General features: G+C 38.3%; 2 protein-coding genes across 2 annotated transcripts in view; one reads left to right on the top strand and one right to left on the bottom strand.

Annotated features, from left to right (window-relative positions):
* The window catches only part of ntn1a (netrin 1a), a 192,630-nt gene extending 181,079 nt beyond the window's left edge, over nt 1-11,551 (top strand). The window contains exon 6 of the mRNA XM_061911111.1: nt 4,327-11,551. Coding sequence (XP_061767095.1) covers nt 4,327-4,655 — 329 coding nt within the window. The 3' untranslated portion in view covers nt 4,656-11,551. The remainder of the gene's footprint in view (nt 1-4,326) is intronic.
* Nucleotides 11,552-11,735: 184 nt separating this feature from the next.
* Nucleotides 11,736-21,157, bottom strand: part of stx8 (syntaxin 8) — a 94,044-nt gene continuing 84,622 nt past the window's right edge. The window contains exon 8 of the mRNA XM_061911124.1: nt 11,736-14,375. Coding sequence (XP_061767108.1) covers nt 14,311-14,375 — 65 coding nt within the window. The 3' untranslated portion in view covers nt 11,736-14,310. The remainder of the gene's footprint in view (nt 14,376-21,157) is intronic.

Genomic DNA, 21,157 nt, shown 5'->3' with positions numbered 1-21,157 from the left:
CCCCAAAGGGAATAAGCGGTAGAAAATGGATGGATGGATGGATGGCACTGCCATATTTATTATTGAAGTCACAAAGTGCATTATTTTTTAAACATGCCTCAAAACAGCCCTACGATGAGGTGTCGACTTGTCCAGGGTGTACCCCGCCTTCCGCCCGATTGTAGCTGAGATAGGCACCAGCGCCCCCCGCGCCCCCTAAGGGAATAAGCGGTAGAAAATGGATGGATGGATGTCACTGCCATTTTTATTATTGACGTCACAAAGTGCAATATTTTTTTAAACATGCCTCAAAACAGCCCTACAATGAGGTGGCGACTTGTCCAGGGTGTAACCCCGCCTTCCGCCCGATTGTAGCTGAGATAGGCACCAGCGCCCCCCGCGACTCCAAAAGGGACAAGCGGTATAGAAATGGATGGATGCCTGAAAATAGCAGCTTGGAATTTGGGACATGTTCTCCAGGCCCCAAATCTACGGTCAAAGTTTTCATAGTTTATATAATTCTGGCATCTGAGCTGCCAATTTGTGTTTTTTACAGTACTGCAGAGCAACATTGTTAACAAAGGAGGTCACTGTACCAATCAAATCCCAGGATCCGTGGAAGAACTTGAACAGAATAGCTTTAAAAACACTTATTTACAATTAAAAAATATTCAACGTAGTGAGTGAACCATGAGGTGGCGAGAAAACAGATTTTTTTCCATAGATGTTTAAAAAAAGAGAAATTCTAGAGACAAGTTAATGTTAAAGTTAGAGTACCAATGATAGTCACACACACAGACTATGTGTGGTGAAATGTGTCCTCTGCATTTGACCCATCCCCTTGACCACCCCCTGGGAGGTGAGGGGAGCAGTGAGCAGCAGCGGTGGCCGCGCATAGGATTAATTTTTGGCGATGTAACCCCCAATTCCAACCCTTGATGCTGAGTGCCAAGCAGGGAGGTAATGGCTCCCATTTTTACAGTCTTTGGTTTGAACTCACAACCTACCGATTTCAGGGAGGGACACTGAGCAGGTGGAGACAAAAAGTGGCGTCCTACCGCACTCCTCCCCAAGGTAGTCGGAGCTTTTCTTTCCTGTCTCTCTGTCTGCAGAGATGACCGGCTTGGTACAAGAAAACGTGGTTTTAATGTTAAAAAAAAGCAAGGTAAACACGAACCGGAAACCAGGAAACAGCAAACACGGACAGGAGTCAGGATCCAGGGACAGGCAGTCCACAGCATACAGCAAACAATACTCCAGTTCTGACTGGAGGGCAAGGCAGGTTTAAATAATGCCTCTGATTAGTGTTCGGGCAGCAGTTGAGCGGGTGAACACTAATCAGAGGCAGGTGGAAATAAGTGACCATGGTAACTAAAACAAACAAGGGTGTACTAAAAACAGGAACTAATGGAGTCCAAAACTAACAGAACATAACAAAACATGATCTGGAACATTTTTAATTGATTGATTGACACTTTTATTAGTAGATTGCACAGTTCAGTACATATTCCGTACCATTGACCACTAAATGGTAACACCCAAAAAAGTTTTTCAACGTGTTTAAGTCAGGATCCACGTAAATCAATTCATGGGAAATTGATTTACGTGGACCCCGACTTAAACACGTTGAAAAACTTATTCGGGTGTTACCATTTAGTGGTCAATGGTACGGAATATGTACTGTACTGTGCAATGTACTAATAAAAGTTTGAAAACGGTACAAATATATACTATCAGCATAATACAGTCATCACACAAGTTAATCATCAGAGTATATACATTGAATTATTTACATTATTTACAATCCAGGGGGTGGGATGAGGAGCTTTGGTTGATATCAGTACTTCAGTCATCAACAATTGCATCAACAGAGAAATGAACATTGAAACCAGTGTAGGTCTTACTTAGTAGGATATGTACAGCCAGCAGAGAACATTGTGAGTTCAGAAAGCATAAGAACAAGTATTTACATTAGAAATACATTTGATTATTTACAATCCGGGGAGGAGGGATGTGGAGGGTATTAGTAAAGGGTTGAAGTGGCCTGCAGGTGCTCTTTTACTGCGGTTTTGAAGGAGTATAGAGATGCACTTTCTTTTACACCTGTTGGGAGTGCATTCCACATTAATGTGGCATAGAAAGAGAATGAGTTAAGACCTTTGTTAGATCGGAATCTGGGTTTAACGTGGTTTGTGGAGCTCCCCCGGGTGTTGTGGTTATGGCGGTCATTTACGTTAAGGAAGTAGTTTGACATGTACTTCCGTATCAGGGAAGTGTAGTGAATTTTATGGACCAGGCTCAGTGCAAGTTGTTTTAGTCTGTCCTCCACCCTGAGCCTGCCCACTTTGGAGAAGTGGGTAGGAGTGAGGTGTGATCTGGGGTGGAGGTCAAAAAGCAAGCTGACTAGCTTGTTCTGGGATGTTTGGAGTCTAGATTTGAGAATTTTGGAGGTGCTGGGGTACCAGGAGGTGCAAGTGTAATCGAAAAAAGGTTGAACGAGAGTTCCCGCTAGAATCTTCAAGGTGCTTTTTTGACCAGAGAGGAGATTCTGTAAAGAAGTCTCGTTCGTTGGTTGACCTTATTGATTATCTTAGTTGCCATTTTATCACAGAAAAGGTTAGTTTTTAGAATGGAACCTAGGTAGGTGACCTCATCTTTGCTGCTGATAACAATGTCACCCGCTTTTATAGTGAAGTCACTGACTTTCTTAAAGGGGAACATTATCACCAGACCTATGTAAGCGTCAATATATACCTTGATGGTGCAGAAAAAAAGACCATATATTTTTTTAACCGATTTTCAAACTCTAAATGGGTGAATTTTGGCGTATTAAACGCCTTTCTGTTTATTGCTCTGGAGGCGATGACGTCAGAACGTGACGTCACCGAGGTAATACAGCCGTCATTTTCATTTTCAACACATTGCTAACACCGGGTCTCAGCTCTGTTATTTTCCGTTTTTTCGACAATTTTTTGGAACTTTGGAGACATCATGCCTCGTCGGTGTGTTGTCGGAGGGTGTAGCAAAACTAACAATTCAAGTTGCACCACTGGCCCGAAGATGCGAAAGTGTCTGCCGCCAGACCCCCGTTGAATGTGCCAGAGTGTCTCCACATTTTACCGGCAATGACAGACGTGCCACAGAGTTGTATGGATAACCTGCAGATGCATTTGCAACGATAAATTCAACGAAATCACAAAGGTGAGTTTTGTTGATGTTGACTTATGTGCTAATCAGACATATTTGGTTGCAGCGTGACTGCCAGCTAATCGATGCTAACATGCTACGCTAATCGACGCTAACATGCTGTTTACCGGCGGTGCTAAAGCAGCCATGGCACAGAGATGTATGGATAACCTGCAGATGCATTTGCAACTATAAAGTCAACAAATTCACAAAGGTGAATTTTGTTGATGTTGACTGCCAGCTAATCGATGCTAACATGCTACGCTAATTGATGCTAACATACTATTTACCGGCGGTGCTAAAGCAGACATGGCACAGAGATGTATGGATAACCTGCAGATGCATTTGCAACTATATTACGTTTCCTTCCACACACATTTAATGTGATAAAAACACTTACCAATCGAAGGATTTAAATTGCTCCAGTGTCACTAGATGCGAAAGTCCTGATCGTTTGGTCCGCACATTTTACCGGCGATGCTAACGCAGCTATTCGGCCATGCTATGGCTATGAATAGCGTCAGTAGCTATTAACTCAATAGCTTCAGTTTCTTCTTCAATACTTTCATACTCCAACCATCCGTTTCAATACATGCGTAATCCGTTGAATCGCTTAAGCCGCTGAAATCCGAGTCTGAATCCGAGCCAATGTCGATATATCTTGCTGTGGTATTCGCCATTGTTTGTTTACATTGGCAGCACTGTGTGACGTCACAGGGAAATGGATAGTCGCATCGCAAATAGCGAAAATCAAGCACTTTAAAGCTTTTTTTAGGGATATTCGGGGCAAGTTAAAATTTTGAAAAAAAATTAAAAAAATACAACAAGCCACTGGGAACTGAATTTTATTGTTTTTAACCCTTTTGAAATTGTGATAATGTTCCCCTTTAAGGTTGATGTTTGACCCAAATAGGATGGATTCCGTTTTACCTAACTGTATGGAAAGTTTATTGTCAGCAACATGGATCATGACACACTCACACTCTCTCACACACACACACACACACACACACACACACACACACACACATACACATCGAGCTGCTGGAAAAACAGCGAGTCAAAAGTTAGAGGGCAAGTTTTAGAATAATAGCGATAGATGATGCAAATTGTCAAGCAGCCAAAGAAAGACGATTTATTCTCCTCTTTTCATATTTGCAGCCGTCCAGGTGCACTTTCTGAAGGCGGAGAGGGCGGGCGAGTGGTGGAAGTTCACCGTCAACATCATCTCCGTCTACAAGCAGGGCGAGAGCCGCATCCGCCGCGGGGACCAGTTCCTGTGGGTGCGTGCCAAGGACGTGGCCTGCAAGTGTCCCAAGATCAAACCGGGCAAGAAGTACCTGCTGCTGGGCAACGACGAGGACTCCCCCGGTCAGGGCGGCGTGGTGGCGGACAAAGGCAGCCTGGTGATCCAGTGGAGGGACACGTGGGCGCGCAGGCTCAGGAAGTTCCAACAGCGCGAGAAAAAGGGAAAGTGCAAGAAGCCTTAGGTGGAAACAGACGCTGCAGGGGGGCGGAAGCTGAGTGCAGCTTTTCGAAAGAACGAAACAGAGACAGAAGACTGCGGACAGAAGGGACTGTTGGTGTCGCTGCTTGTTTTCTTTGTTTTCCTTTAGTAGCATGAAGAGAATTATTTAGGGATTCTTCTCTAGTGAACTTTTGTTGAAGGAGCTCACCGCCCAGATTTGGTTCTACCGTTTTCTTCGACGTCGCTTGTGGATTTGCCGAATTTGCACCAGTATATGTACGGTCACGAGTCTGTCTTACGCTCAGTATACAACCATTATATATATTTTTTTTTTCCTGGTGCGAAAATGAAATGTAAAAGCCACTCAAATCCCACTCAAGTTTTGCCTTTGCATGTTTTTTTGGGGGGGTTTTTGGACCAATAACATAGTACCTTGCTCGCTAACAGTATTTTGTATTATTATTTATAGTCTCCCTTATTAGTTGAACAAATTTCAAAAGATTCAGAAATGTGTCCTCTGCATGTGACCCATCCCCTTGACCACCCTCTGGGAGGTGAGGGGAGCAGTGAGCATCAGCGGTGGCCGCGCCTAGGATTAATTTTTGGTGATTTAACTCCCAATTCTAACCCTTGATGCTGAGTGCCAAGCAGGGAGGTAATGGCTCCCATTTTTACAGTCTTTGGTGTGACTCGGCCGGGGTTTGAACTCACAACCTACCGATCTCAGGCGGGACACTGAGCAGGTAGAGACAAAAAGTGGCGTCCTACCACACTGAGAAACTGTTTTCCGATGAACACTTACGATTTGAGGTGCCTACGCTAAACATATTACTTAAAGGCCTACTGAAATGAGATTTTCTTATTTAAACGGGGATAGCAGGTCCATTCTATGTGTCATACTTGATCATTTTGCGATATTGCCATATTTTTGCTGAAAGGATTTAGTAGAGAACATCGACGATAAAGTTCGCAACTTTTGGTCACTAATAAAAAAGCCTTGCCTTTACCGGAAGTAGTAGACGATGTGCGCGTGACGTCACAGGTTGTAGGGCTCCTCACAATCGCACATTGTTTATAATCATAGCCTCCAGCAGCAAGAGATATTCGGACCGAGAAAGCGACAATTTCCCCATTAATTTGAGCAAGGATGAAAGATTGGTAGATGAAGAAAGTTAGAGTGAAGCACAAAAAAAAGAAAATTAAAAAAAGGCGACGGCTCCAGGCGGCAGCAGTGAGATCGTTTCAGATGTAATTAGACGAATTTACTAAGGTAATTCTGGAAAATCCCTTATCTGCTTATTGTTTTAATAGCAATGAGATTGTATAGTCATGCCTGAAAGTCGGAGGGCTGTGGTGAATGCCGGTGTCTCTCAGAGAAGCCAATGGAAGGGCCAAGATCACAGCTGCCTTTTTGAGCTGCAGGATGAGGTCGCATAATCCACTGAAGTCTCCAGTGTAGCGGTAAAGTCCTATACTATTACTGCTACTGGTTGCCGAATATAAATGAAGCTAGTTCAGACGTGTGCAGCCGGCTAATAATTGATGTCCAAAATTGTGTCCATGTTTAACAAAAATATTTAATATCATAAAGTCCCATTTATATAACACACTTTGTACAAAAACGGAAAATACACAGGAGCAAACAAATACTAGCCTGGCACAGTCAAAAACTGTTGCGCCTCGACTCAGCAACACCTGGGCAAGATCCTGACTCCTCCCTAAATAGACAGGCACTTGGCCTTGGAGCCAACCCCTTTAGTGACGTCATCAATTTGACAGAGAGAAAGTGTATTTGGCTCTAAAACTCCGGTAAGAGCCGACTTAATATCACAATTTTCCCATCCAAAAACTTGCTGGTTGACGTAGAGAAACATGTTCACTTGACCGCTCTGTGTTAAAGCTTCACAACAAAGAAACACCGGCTGTGTTTCGGTGCTAAAGGCAGCTGCAATCCACCGCTTTCCACCAACAGCATTATTCTTTATAGACTACATTATTAATTGAAGAAATTGCAAAAGATTCAGCAACACAGATGTCCAAATTACTGTGTAATTATGCGATGAAAAGAGACGACTTTTAGCCGTGTGTGGGGCTGGGCTAATATGTCCGCTACAACCCGAGACGTCACAAACACGCGTCATCATACCCGTCATCATTCCGCGACGTTTTCAACAAAAAACTCTGCGGGAAATTTAAAATTGTAATTTAGTAAACTAAAAAGGCCGTATTGGCATGTGTTGCAATGTTAATATTTCATCATTGATATATAAACTATCAGACTGCTTGGTCGGTCGTAGTGGGTTTCAGTAGGCCTTTAAAAGGTTCAAATCAGTTTAAATAGAACACATTTTTCAATTTTATACTAGTAGTACATAAGATTTTGTTAATAATTCCTTCCAAGAGGTTTGATACAGAACGAATGGTACAAAAACCGTGGCAATTTTTCCCATAAGAAATCATGTAAATCCAATTAATCTGTTCCCGACACTCAAGAACATTAACAAAAATCACACTTTTATTGATAATAATCACAATTCTATTTCTCACCTTCTTTATAAAAGTACACAACTTTCTTTGGCTCCTTGGTGGCTTATTTTGCAGTCACACTTGGTAGAAAGAGACTGAGTAGCCAACACGTGGGGTTCTTTGTTTGGGAACTTGATTCCGTGTAGTGATATGTGGGCAAATGGACTTGTTTGTTACGCGTAATGTTTGACCGTACAATGAACTAGAAGGACTTAGAAACCAGGAAAACATTTGGTCGAATCATGCCAAAAGCAGAATGTACGATAACCAAAACGGTGTAAAAAATTGGGTCAAAATAAAGTCATACAAAATATTGAGTGTAGAATAACCGACCGGTATACAAAAAATATTTTCTGTCAAAAACAATAACCGAGGCGGTATATAAAAACTGTGGTAAAAAAAAATCCTTAAAAACCGAATCATACAAAAAGTGGGTATACAAGACGGTATACAAAAACCGTGGCAAAATTTCGTAAAAAAAAATATCCTGCGAAGAACGATAACCCAGACGGTATCTGTGGCAAAATTTGGGTGAAAATTTTCCTCAAAAACCAAATCATACAAAAATGAAAGTTACGATAACCAAGATGGTACACGAAAACCGTTAAAAACTTAAAAAAAAAAAATAATTCAGCAAAAAACGATAACCGAGTTGGTATCTGTGGCAAAATTTGGGTAAACATTTTCCTCAAAAACCAAATCATACAAAAAGTGAAGCGCACGTAACCAAGACGGTATACGAAAATGTTCCTGAAACACAAAATCGATCAAAAAAAATCTGCGCAGTACAATAATCAAAAATACGAAAATCGTGGCAATATTTTGGCAAAGAATTTGTCAATACATTTTAGTCAAAAAACAATAACTGATGGAATATGTCGCTGCTAAATTTTGAAATTTACAGAAGGTGGGGACGTATGATAACTAAGACGGTATACAAAAACTGTGGCAAACTTTTGTAAAAAAAAAATATTCTGAGGAAAAAGATAACCGAGATGGTTTTCTTTAAAAAACAAATCATACAAAATGTGTATGAATGATGTGTACAAAAAGTACAATAACCAAGACCGTATACGAAAACCATGGCAAAATCTAGGCGCAAATTTTTCTCAAAACCAAAATCATAAGAATGCGGGTCTAACGGTAACCGAGGATGTATACAAAAACGGTGGCAACATTTTGGCAAAAACTTTCGTCAAAAACCTAATCTGGCAAGGAATGAGGCATACGATAACCAAGATGATATATAAAAAACGTGGCAACATTTTGTCGCAAATTTTCCTCAAACACGTTACTAACCATTCAAAGAAAATATCTGCAGTACGATAACCGAGACGGTATACAAAAATCGTGCCAATATTTTGTTCAAAAATCTGTCAATATGTTTTCGGCAAAAAACAATAACTGAGATGGAATGTGTCATGGCTAAATTTTGGCAAAACATTTCCTCAAAAACTGAATCATACAGATAGTGGGGCGTACGATAACAAAGACGGTATACAAAAACTATGGCAAATTTTTCGAAAAAAAAAAATTATTCTGCGATAAATGATAACCGAAACGGTATTGGTGGCGAAATTTGGCCAAAAAATTTCCTCCAAAAAAAAAAATCATACAAAAAGTGAAGCGTACGATAACCAAGACGATATATGAAAACCGTAGCAAAATCAAAGCGCAAATTTTCCTCAAAAACTAAATCATAAAAAAGCGGGGCTAACGGTAACCGAGGCTGTATACAAAAACGATGGTAACATTTTGGCAAAAACTTTTTCAAAAACCTAATCTAGCAAGGAATGAGGCATACGATATCTAGACAATATATAAAAACCGTGGGAAAATTTTGTTGCAAATTTTCCTCAAACACGTAAGTAACCATTCAAAGGAAATCTGCGCAGTACGATGACCAAGATGGTATACGAAAATTGTGGCAATATTTTCTTTAAAAAATTTATCAATATATATTTTGTCAAAAACGTTAACTGAGATGGAATGTGTCGTGGCTAAATTTTGGCAAAACATTTCTTCAAAAACTGAATCATAGAGAAGGTGGGTGCGTATGTTAACCAAGACGGTATACAAAAACTGTGGCAAAGTTTTGTAAAAACAAAAATTCTGCAATAAACGATAACCGAGACGGTATCGGTGGAAAAATTTGGGCAAAAATTTTCCTCAAAAACCAAATCATACAAAAAGTGAAGCGTACGATAACCAAGACAGTATACGAAAATCATACCAATATTTTGTCCAAAAATCTGTCAATATATTTTTTTGTCAAAAAAACAATAACTTAGATGGAATGTGTCTTGGCTAAATTTTGGCAAAACATTTCCTCAAAAACTGAATCATACAGAAGGTGGGGCGTACGATAACCAAGACGGTATACAAAAACTTTGGCAAATTTTTGCAAAAAAAAAAAAATTCTGCGATAACCGAGACTGTATCGGTGGCAAAATTTGGGCAAAAATTTTCCTCAAAAACCAAATCATACAAAAAGTGAAGCGTACGATAACCAAGACAGTATACGAAAATCATGCCAATATTTTGTCCAAAAATGTGTCAATATATTTTTTGTCAAAAAAACGATAACTTAGATGTAATGTGTCGTGGCTAAATTTTGGCAAAACATTTCCTCAAAAACTAAATCATACAGAAGGTACGATAACCAAGAGGGTACACAAAAACTGTGGCAAACTTTTGTAAAAAAAAATTAAAAAAAAAAAAAAAAAATCTGCGATAAACGACAGCCGAGACAGTCTCGGTGGCAAAATTTGGGCGAAAATTTTCCAGAATGATAAAAAAAAAGTGGGGCTCACAATAACCAAAAACGGTGGAAACATTTTGACAAAAACCTTCGTCAAAAACCTGATCATACAAAAAGTAAGGCGTACAATAACCGAGGCAATATATGAAAACTGTGGCTAGATGTTCCCGCATATATTCCTCAAAAACGAAATCATACCAAAAAACTGGGAGTACGAAAACCAACATGGCATACAAAAACCATGGCAATATTTGGTGAATATTTTCCTCAAAAATTAAATCCTACAAAAATGATGTGGATTGATATTTATTGATGATAATTCAATTAGTTTGTTATGCGTAATGTTTAGCCGTAGGATATTCGAGCCAGTATACAAAAACTGGCAGCATTTTTACCAAAATTTTCGTCAAAAACCGAACCATAAAAAGAAAGTGTTGTACGATAAAAACCTTGGCAAAATATTGACGTAAATGTCCGTTAAAACCCGACTCATTTAAAAGGTAGGGTGTACGATGACTGAGATACCGCTGTACCTGCGCATTATTTCAGTAATTACACAGTAAATCGGAAATAACAGATAAAATAAACGTTATTATTCCTGTGAAGAAAAATCAAAGTGAGTCAGTGAAACTAAAAAATACAACACATTCTATTTATAAGAGTTGAGTTAGATAAAAATGGATGACTTAGCTGTAAGGAGATAATACAGAGTGTGTGATTGCTTTATATCAGGAGATAACAAACAGTATTAAAAATGTACTGTGAGTACATGTAGGGCCTAAAACACAGAAACTTAGCCTTTAACTGACTTAAAAACTTTGTATGTAGTACAGAAGAATTTAAGAAAAAAGTATATAATACATTTGACAAGTCATTGAGGGTAAGCAATGATTCCTAATGACTGAAATTTGATAGCATTTTCTACAATGAATATTGCAAATTGTATTGTAATGTACGAGAAAACTATAAACATATGAAATGTTTTCGTAATGTAAATAATGTTTTTTCAAATGATGGCAAATATATTGTTGTTTTTTTTAATTACAGCAATAGTTGACATGGATGCGAGTCTAATGATTAGCGAAATATTCCCACGCAAAATGAGCTTATTTTTTTTTTTAGTTTTTCGGAAAATTCTCACAAAATCGACTTTAAAAGAGGGTTGTGTAGGAGAAAGTCCAAGTTCACTGTACATTGGGTACTTATTGTGTTTTTCTGTATTCGGTCTGTTTGTCACAAAAAAAATTACCATTTTATGACAAACATTTAAAAAAAAAAAAAAAAAAAATCTCAGCAATTTCATACATTTTTTTACAAATATTATGAGGATTTTTCGGGATGTTCCTCCCATCTTATAAAAAATGAATACATCCTGCATATTCAATACTAGGCTCAAGTTGATTGTACAATGAGTCTTTCTTGCATTGATGACGTTCTGACTCTGCTCCAGCAAAAAATAAATAAGGTACTTTAAGTTCAGGTATAAAATGTACAATCCTTCATTTCAGTGTTTTTGCAAGTGCTAAGCTAACATCTGTACATTTAAGAACCATGACGTCCTAAGCAAAAGTTTGGAAAAAAAAAAAAAAAAGCTTAAAGTGTTGCTTTGTGTTCATACTATGAATTGTAAATGTTTAGTTGTCACATTTGCAATGTTGTTTTACAATGTGTACTAATATATTACGGTTATTATATATATGAATATATTTAATGACACAATACATTGTGGATTTTTTTTCTCAACATTTTTTTTTTTTTAATTGCTTGTCATTGTTTAGATTGTTGCTGTTAATTCAAGAAGGAAATTATAACTACTGAACATACCAAGCTGGTAGACCTAAAGGCAGATTTTCAAATAAAACTCTTGTTACACTGAAAAATAATGCTTTTTTTTTACTGTTTTTATGCAAATATTTGAAAAATGTTGAAATGCCAGTTATTAGAAATGTAGCCCTGCAGCCGCCCCTCTTAAATACAATGAAGTCTTCATTTAAAACGGGGGTTCTTAACCTTTTTGACCTTGGGGCCCAGCTTTTCTACTACGGAGGGGGCCTGTGGCCCCATTCAAACTCAGTGAATTAGTCATCTTAATATTGATTTGAATCATATTCAGTGATAAAATGTAACCTAGTGAGTTTACAACTTTGTCAAATGATAGGAAACAATTTGTTAATCACAAATATGATCATAAGCGGTAGGAAAATGGATGGATGGACAAATATGATCATTTATTTAACACCTGAACCTTAGGCTTAGGTCAGGCTGAGTAGAAAACAAAGTACTGACTAAAAATACTGCATAAGAAGGGACTCATAAATAACTAAAGGAAAATAAATTCAAATATACGATTGTAGCTGAGATAGGCGCCAGCGCCCCCCGCGACTCCAAAAAGGGAATAAGCGGTAGAAATGGATGGATGGATATATGATGTTTACCATGAATTGATTAACGTGGACCCCGACTTAAGCAAGTTGAAAAACCTATTCGGGTGTTACCATTTAGTGATCAATTGTATGGAATATGTACTGTATTGTGCAAACTACTAGTAAAAGTTTCAATGTTGTGCTAAAATAAATAAACTAAAATAATCTTAATGTTTGCACTTACAAAACCTCTATGACTTTAGCTCCAGACTTGCTCTGTTTATTTCACATAGTCATTACTGCCACAAGTGGTGGAAAAGTGTATTACCACTGTGTACCAAACAGACCACAGCTGAGAAGTTAAAGGCCTACTGAAATTAGATTTTCTTATTTAAACGGGGATAACAGGTCCATTCTATGTGTCATATTTGATGAGGATTTAGTAGAGAACATCCACGATAAAGTTCACAACTTTTGGTCGCTGATAAAAAAGCCTTGCCTGTACCGAGAGTAGCAGACGATGTGCGCGTGACGACACGGGTTGTAGGGCTCCTCATATCCTCACATTGTTTATAATCATAGCCACCAGCAGCTAGAGCGATTCGGACCGAGAAAGCGACAATTTCCCCATTAATTTGAGCGAGGATGAAAGATTCCTGGATGAGGATAGTGAGAGTGAAGGACTAGAAAAAAAGTAAAAAAAAAAAAAAAAAAAAAAAGGCGAGGGCAGTGAGAGCGATTCAGATGTTATTAGAAACATTTACTAGGATAATTCTGGAAAATCCCTTATCGACTTATTGTGTTACTAGTGCTTTAGTGAGATTATATGGTACCTGAAAGTCGGAGGGGTGTGGCGACCACCAGTGTCTCTGAGGGAAGCCACGCAGCTGCAGGAGGACGCAAGCTCCGCTCATAACTAAGGTAAGAGCCGACTTATTACCACAATTTTCTCACCGAAACCTGCTAGTTGACATGTGGTCGGGAACCATGTTCGCTTGACCGCTCTGTTCTATAGTAAAGCTTCACCTTCGGGAATTTTAAACAAGGAATCACCGGCTGTGTTTGTGTTGGTAAAGGCTAAAAGCTTCCCACCTCCATCTTTCTACTTTGACTCCTCCATTATTTATTGAACAAATTGCAAAAGATTCAGCAACACAGATGTCCAGAATACTGTGTAATTATGCGATTAAAGCAGACTACTTATAGCTTGGTTCGGGCTGGAAAAAATGTCCGCTACAACCGGTGACGTCAAATGCAAGCGTCATCATACCGCGACGTTTTCAACAGGACACTTAGCGGGAAATTTAAAATTGCAATTTAGTAAACTAAAAAGGCTGTATTGGCATGTGTTGCAATGTTAATATATTTATCATTGATAAATAAACTAGTAGTGGGTTTCAGTAGGCCTTTAAAGTTAAGTTAAAGTTAAAGTCCCAACGATAGTCACACACACACACACGCACACACACGCACGCACACACACACACACACACACACACACACACACACTTGGTGTGGTGAAATTACCCTCTGCATTTGACCCATCCCCTTCTTTCACCCCCTGGGAGGTGAGGGGAGCAGTGAGCAGCAGCGGTGGCCGCGCTCAGGAATCATTTTGGTGATTTAACCCCCAATTCCAACCCTTGATGTTGAGTTCCAAGCAGGGAGGCGATGGCTCCCATTTTAACAGTCTTTGACATATTTTTTGCCGCGGGCTAGCAATGGTTTAAAAACACCGATTTAAAACAGGATCTTTGGGATTTTTTTTTTTGTGTAAATGTAATTTATTTGAAATTATTGCTGTGATTTCTTTAACAGTGACGGAAGAAATTTATGTTAGTAATTCAAGAGCATGTTGCTTTAAGAGAGGCTTTGCTTACAACAAAACATATGACAATATTGCAGTTGTATTGCAAGTGTGAAAAATGATTCCCAGAATGACTCAATTAAACACATTAATAATATAATCTTAGCTGCGTTGTCCGTGTAAATCCAAGTAGTCGTCCAGCACAGGTCCACTCCTAACGCTATACAGGCCACACGGCGACCATGATGATGGCAATAAGAAGCAGCACGATCACCACCAGCATCCCTAATGGGGAGCAAAAAGAGAGCAAAATTAAATCCTGAGTGTGCACAATGATGGCAGTTTGTCCTTAAAACGCCAACAATACAAAACAATTCTGTATTTCCTCGTGTGGTGCTCATCGGTATGAATGCAATATACACTCAACTGCAGAGAGTACCAGGCATTTACAAAACCCAGAACCAGTGAAGTTGGCACGTTGTGTAATTGATGAATAAAAACTGAATACAAAGATTTGCAATTTTTTTTCAACTTATATTCAATTGACCAGACTGCAAAGACAAAATATTTAAACGCAACGCGTTGCAAAAGAGTTGGCACAAAGGCATTTTTACCAGTGTGTTACATGGCCTTTCTTTTTAACAACACTCAGTAAATGTTTGGGAACTAAGGAGACCAATTTTTTTAAGCGTTTCTGGGTGTTGTTGATAAATGGCTTTCGCTTTGCATAGTAGAGTTTTAACTTGCACTTACAGATGTAGTAACCAGCTGTAGTTACTGACAGTGGTTTTCTGAGATGTCCCTGAGCCCATGTGGTGATATCCTTTACACACTGATGTCGCTTTTTCATGCAGTACCGCCTGAGGGATCAAAGGTCTGTAATATCATCGCTTACGTGCGGTGATTTCTCCAGATTCTCTGAACCTTTTGATGATATTATGGACCATTGATGGTGAAATCCCTACATTTCTTGCAATAGCTTGTTGAGAAATGTTGTTTTAAACTGTTGGACAATTTGCTCATGCGTTTGTTTACAAAGTGGTGACCCTCGTCCCATCCTTGTTTGTGAATGACTGAACACTTCATGGAAGCTGCTTTTATATCAATCAATCAATCAATCAATGTTTATTTATATAGCCCCAAATCACAAATGTCTCAAAGGACTGCACAAATCATTACGACTACAACATACCCAATCATGGCACCCGCCTGTTACCAATTAGCCTGTTCACCCGTGGGATGTTCCAAATAAGTGTTTGATGAGCATTCCTCAAATTTCTCAGTATTTTTTGCCACTTGTGCCAGCAAATGAGTTCATATTTGCAAAAAGTAACAAATGTTTTCCAGTTCGAATGTTAAGTCTCTTGTCTTTGCAGTATATTCAATTGAATATAGGCTGAAAAGGATTTGCAAATCAATGTATTTTGTTTTTATTTACGATTTACACAACGTGCCAACTTCATTGGTTTTGGATTTTGTACTTATTTGTGTGTTTATTAGGAGGAATGTCTGGTAAAGCGCCTGATGCAATGGTGGTTCCAGCTTCAATGGGGGCCTGTTGCCACCCGCACAAAAAAAAATGAAATCTATTGCCACATAAAATGCTTGTTTTACGGGGTATTTACCATTAGTTCCTACTTCCTCCCCACCTGTCTCATTCAGGTAATGTTGACACTAAGCACAACAAAAGTTCCCCACATCGACCAAAGAAATGCCATCAGTGACTGACGACACACACTTCACGGACCATTCTTCTCTCTCTCCCCCCCCCCTCCCTTTCTTCATCAATACCACCTCGCACACTCTACATCAGGGGTGTCAAACTCAAATACAGAGTGGGCCAAAATTTAAAACTGAACGAAGCCGCGGGCCAAGTTTGAACAAATTAACCTTTTAATAGGGACCCAAACAAGTTTTGCATTGAACATTGAACAAGCAAGGATTATATAACTGTATAGTGACATGCAAAATCGAGTTTCAAATAATAACAATAAGTATTGAAAAATATCAATGGCATATCAGATAAAATTATAGTAAAAATGTAATGCCTCTTTTCTATTTGCAGCCCTCTGACGTAAAGATCAAAATAAACTTTTTCAACAGGCTGATAATACATTTGAAAACAAAATAATAATTAATGAATCAGACATTCAAGCCTTGAAGTAGCAAAAGAAAGTGCATGAATAAAACATTAACTATTGCTCAGTTTGCTACACTGATTTGCTTTAACACTGAATATGGAACAAACAACACGTATATAGTGCAAAATCAACTTTAAAAAAACAAACGAAAAAATATCAATGGCATATTAAAGAAAATTAAAATAAAAAAATGAATGCCTCTTCTATTTGCAGCCTTCTGAGGTAAATATCAACATTAACTTTTTCCATAGGCTAATACATTTGAAAATAAAATTTTTGTTTTGTTGGTAGCGGGTTGTGTATTTTGTAGTATCCCGGAAGAGTTAGTGCTGCAAGGGGTACTGGGTATTTGTTCTGTTGTGTTTATGTTGTGTTACGGTGCGATGTTCTTTCGAAATGTGTTTGTCATTCTTATTTGGTGTGGGCTCACAGTGTGGCGCATATTTGTAACAGTGTTATAGTTGTTTATACGGCCACCCTCAGTGCGACCTGTATTGCTGTTGACCAAGTATGCCTTGCATTCACTTGTGTGTGTGAAAAGCCGCATATATTACGTGACTCGGCCGGCACGCTGTTTGTAAGGAGGAAAAGCGGAAGTGATGACTGGTTGTAGAGGACGCTAAAGGCAGTGCCTTTAAGGCACGCCCCCAATATTGTTTTCTGGATGGAAATGGGGAGAAATTTGGGAGAATGGTTGCCCGGGAGATTTTCGAGAGGGGCACTGAAAAAACGGGTGTCTACCGGGAAAATTGGGAGGGTTGGGAAGTGTGAGTATTAGCGATGAATGCGGTGTTACAGCGGCACCGCCGCTGTATAATACTGGCGGGCCAGCTCTAATGTTAATTTGACACTGCCTCAAGGGCCAAATGAAATTACACGGCGGGCCAAATTTGGCCCGCGGGCCAGAGTTTGACACCCATGCTCTACGTGAGTCACATGTTGCAAATCCCCTTTGCCAACGCCAAGAAAAGTACAGCTGCTGGGAATAATTAATGGAAGCGTAAACACTAATGATGGGCAAATGGTGCCTCAGTGAGTGTACGACACACTCACTAGCTGTACTCACACTGCATTGACAATTGACGCCCGACAACTGCTGAATGAAAAAAAAACTTATTTGACCTAAAAATACAATTTATAGTTTGCAAATATAATTGTAATTGGATGGTTGTGCTGAAACAAATATGAAAAACAACTACGGTCAATGAGACAAATAGTGATCAGGAAAGAATAGATATTTCGAACTATGAGGCACACTTAAAATACTTTAATTTTGTCAAAAATCTACAACGCGCCTTATGAGACGGTGCGTCTAATGTACGTATTCATTCTGGTTGTGCTTGCGGACCTCGAAACATCATGCTTTGGGGCTGTTTTTCTGCCAAGGGGACAGGACGATTAACCCGTGTTAAGGAAAGAATGAATGGGCCATGTATCGTGAGATTTTGAGCCAAAACCTCCTTCCATCAGTGAGAGCTTTGAATGGTTGACCAAGTACTTATTTTCCACCATAATTTACAAATAAATTCTTTAAAATTCCTAAAATGTGAATTCGTGGATTTTTTTTTTCACATTCTGTCTCTCACAGTTGAAGTGTACCTATGATGAAAAATTACAGACCTCTGTCATCATTTTAAGTGGGAGAACTTGCACAATCGGTGGCTGACTAAATACTTTTTTGCCCCACTGTAACTTACTTTGAGAATTATTATTTATTTATTTATTTTTATTGTTATTACTTATGGAGTACGTTGTAAATACATTGAAAACAGGAACAAAAGTTTTAGCAACTGCTATGTAAAGGAAAAGTGGTAGGATTAAATAAGCTTTGCTTCTTCCTACTCCTTTTCGAACATGTTTAACATAGAAACTGGAAATGGTGATGCAACATGTTGCATGCATGCATGTTCCAAGTAAACATAAACTCAACTCAAGTATACACCTAGAATTAAAAATATGCTCTTCTCCAGGGCGCTACAACAAGAAAATGTATTTCAGGGGTCACCAACGCGGTGCCCGCGGGGAACCAGGTAGCCCGTAAGGACCAGATGAGTAGCCCGCTGGCCTGTTCTAAAAATAGCTCAAATATCAGCACTTACCAGTGAGCTGTCTCTATTTTTTAAATTGTATTCATTTACTAGCAAGCTGGTCTCGCTTTGCTCAACATTTTTAATTCTAAGAGGGACAAACCTGAAATAGAATTTGAAAATCCCCAAAAATATTTTAAAGACTTGGTTTTCATTTGTTTAAATTAAATTCATAAATTTTTTCACTCTGCTTCTCATAATTTTCAGAAAGACAATTTTAGAGAAAAAATACAACCTTAAAAATGATTTCAGGATTTTTAAACACATTTACCTTTTTACCTTTTAAATTCCTTCCTCTTCTTTCCTGACAATTTGAATCAATGTTCAAGTACATCTATTTTTTTTATCGTAAAGAAAAATAAATCCTTTTTAATTTAATTCTTCATTTCAGCTTCTGTTTTTTCGATGAAGAATATTTGTGAAATATTTCTTCAAACTTATTATGATTAAAATTCAAAAACATTATTCTGGCAAATATAGAAAATCTTTACAATCAAATTGAAATCTTATTTCAAAGTCTTTTGAATTTATTTTAAAATTTTTGTTCTGGAAAATCTAGAAGAAATAATGATTTGTCTTTGTTAGAAATATAGCTTGTTGTATATTCTAACAAAATGCAGATTGGATTTAAAGCTATTTAAAACATGTAATCAAAATTCTAAAATTAATCTTAATCAGGAAAAATGACTAATGATTTTCCATAAATTATTTTTTAATTTTTTTCAAAAAGATTCGAATTAGCTAGTTTTTCTTTTCTTTTTTTCTGTTGAATTTTGAATTTTAAAGAGTCGAAATTGAAGATAAACTATGTTCCAGAATTTAATTGAAATGTTTTTCCTGTTTTCTCCTCTTTTAAACTGTTCAATTAAGTGTTTTTTCATCATCTATTCTCTACAAAAAACCTTCCGTAAAAGGAAAAAAAAATGTACGACGGCATGACAGACAGAAATACCCATTTTTTATATATATTTATATATAGATTTATTCATTAAAGGTACATTGAGCAAATTGGCTATTTCTGGCAATTTATTTAAGTGTGTATCCAACTAGTAGCCCTTCGCATTAATCAGTACCCAATAAGTAGCTCTTGGTTTCAAAAAGGTTGGTGACCCCTGATGTATTTGATGGGTTACATTTGTTGCTGACATGCGGTTTAGAATGACTCGAAATTGTAGCAATCATGCAAAGCAGCTGAAGAACTTGAAGGCAAACGCATACTTGGAAGTGCTAGGCGGCCTTCGTGGCTGCCGACTAATTTCTCCTTGATCTAACAAAAGCCCCGAGAGCTTATGCTCTCACCGCATATCACGGCTCTTCTCCTGATGACATCACGCATATTACATGCGTTCAAGAACCACAATAGCCTTATTAACTACAGACTGCGCACAGTGATAGGCATGTGTTTCTGACTCTGCCTATGAGAGGATAATGGTTGTTTTTCCACTGATACTATGGAAGCAGGGCTTCATCTACAAACAATCTTCAGAGTGCTTCCCCCCCCCAAGACCTGGGAATATCACATTTGTTATTGTTAATTGCCATGAATACAGAAGAAGTTAACCCCCGGGAAATCTCTAAGAATTTTTTAATCGGGTGAAATTGACAGGTTAAAACTTGGAGTGCAGGATAACCATTGGATTTATAATTATCAAAGAGGAATCATGGCGTCATACCAATAAATCCAAAAACAACAAAAAAATTGCTCTGATAAGCTATTGAAAAAACACTCAAATGAGACAAGACTACTCATGTTAAAGGGGAACTGCACTTTTTGGGGAATTACTTACAAGAGACAGGAAGACAAAAGTTTTTGGGGGCTCTTTTTGCATTCCAAAATGTACTAATCGGCTTGTTCTAGGTGGCTAGCATTGCAGCTAATGGGAGCAATATATTCTGCCTCTAAATCGCTTTAAAAAATGCATTCAAAAACCGCCATCAATAATTCATTTACGTTCCGTAACCCGTATGATGCCCAAGCTGTAGTGACATTGTTATTGTAAGAGCGAACAGTGAGGAACTTCTTTCTAGCAGACTAACACGTCAGCATGCTACGGTATTATCCATAAACTAGCTACGGCGGGAGATAAGCTAGCTTTTAATGTCAGCAATCAGAGTCGCTTTTGAGTTTGTAACAAAATGCGAAAAGACGCCAATCTTTACTGACTGACTGAAAAACATGAACAATAGTTTAAGGGTATCTGTAAAGTATTAGCCTACATTTCATGTTTGTTTGTACACATCTACCCAGACAGGAAATGTACTGTAGTTGTAATAACACGTCGTGCTGCATGTATCATGTTCAATATAATAATGACTCACTTGATGGACAGTTGTGCGTTTGGTCCAGCTAACCAGGGACATTTCCAGTTGATTTTGGGTAAGCATTCCATTTCTGTCTAGATAGCTTGGCTCTAAGTTCCACATTTACACCGTCAACTCACTCTCTTGTTTTCCGTCTGCTCGAACGTTTCATTCTCTCTTCGTGATATTAGTCCATCCTCAGTATTTTCAGGTTCAAAAAGACAATGTCGTGAATCGCCACATGTCCAAAAATATCTTCGTTGTCTGTTACCAAGTCTGCCATGATTAGGACACACATGTCTTTGTTTACAGAAGAAGGAACACACATTTATTGCTGGAAGTCAGAAGTGCACTGCTACAAAAACGGAAATAAATGCGCAGAGGAAATTGATTCCGGCAATAATTAAAATGACCAAAATACGGTAAATATTGTACATATTGTTATGAAAAGTCTGTTACTACATTTTGTATAAACTTATAGTGTTTATATAATATGTTAATGGATGGTTTTGAAGTTGTTTTAGAGGGCTTTGAAGGC

This window comes from Nerophis ophidion, linkage group LG01, assembly GCF_033978795.1.
Source record: "Nerophis ophidion isolate RoL-2023_Sa linkage group LG01, RoL_Noph_v1.0, whole genome shotgun sequence".
NCBI classification, from domain to species: Eukaryota; Metazoa; Chordata; class Actinopteri; order Syngnathiformes; family Syngnathidae; genus Nerophis; species Nerophis ophidion.
Note: the sequence above shows the minus strand (reverse complement) of the source record. Positions and strands in the feature narration are given on the sequence as shown.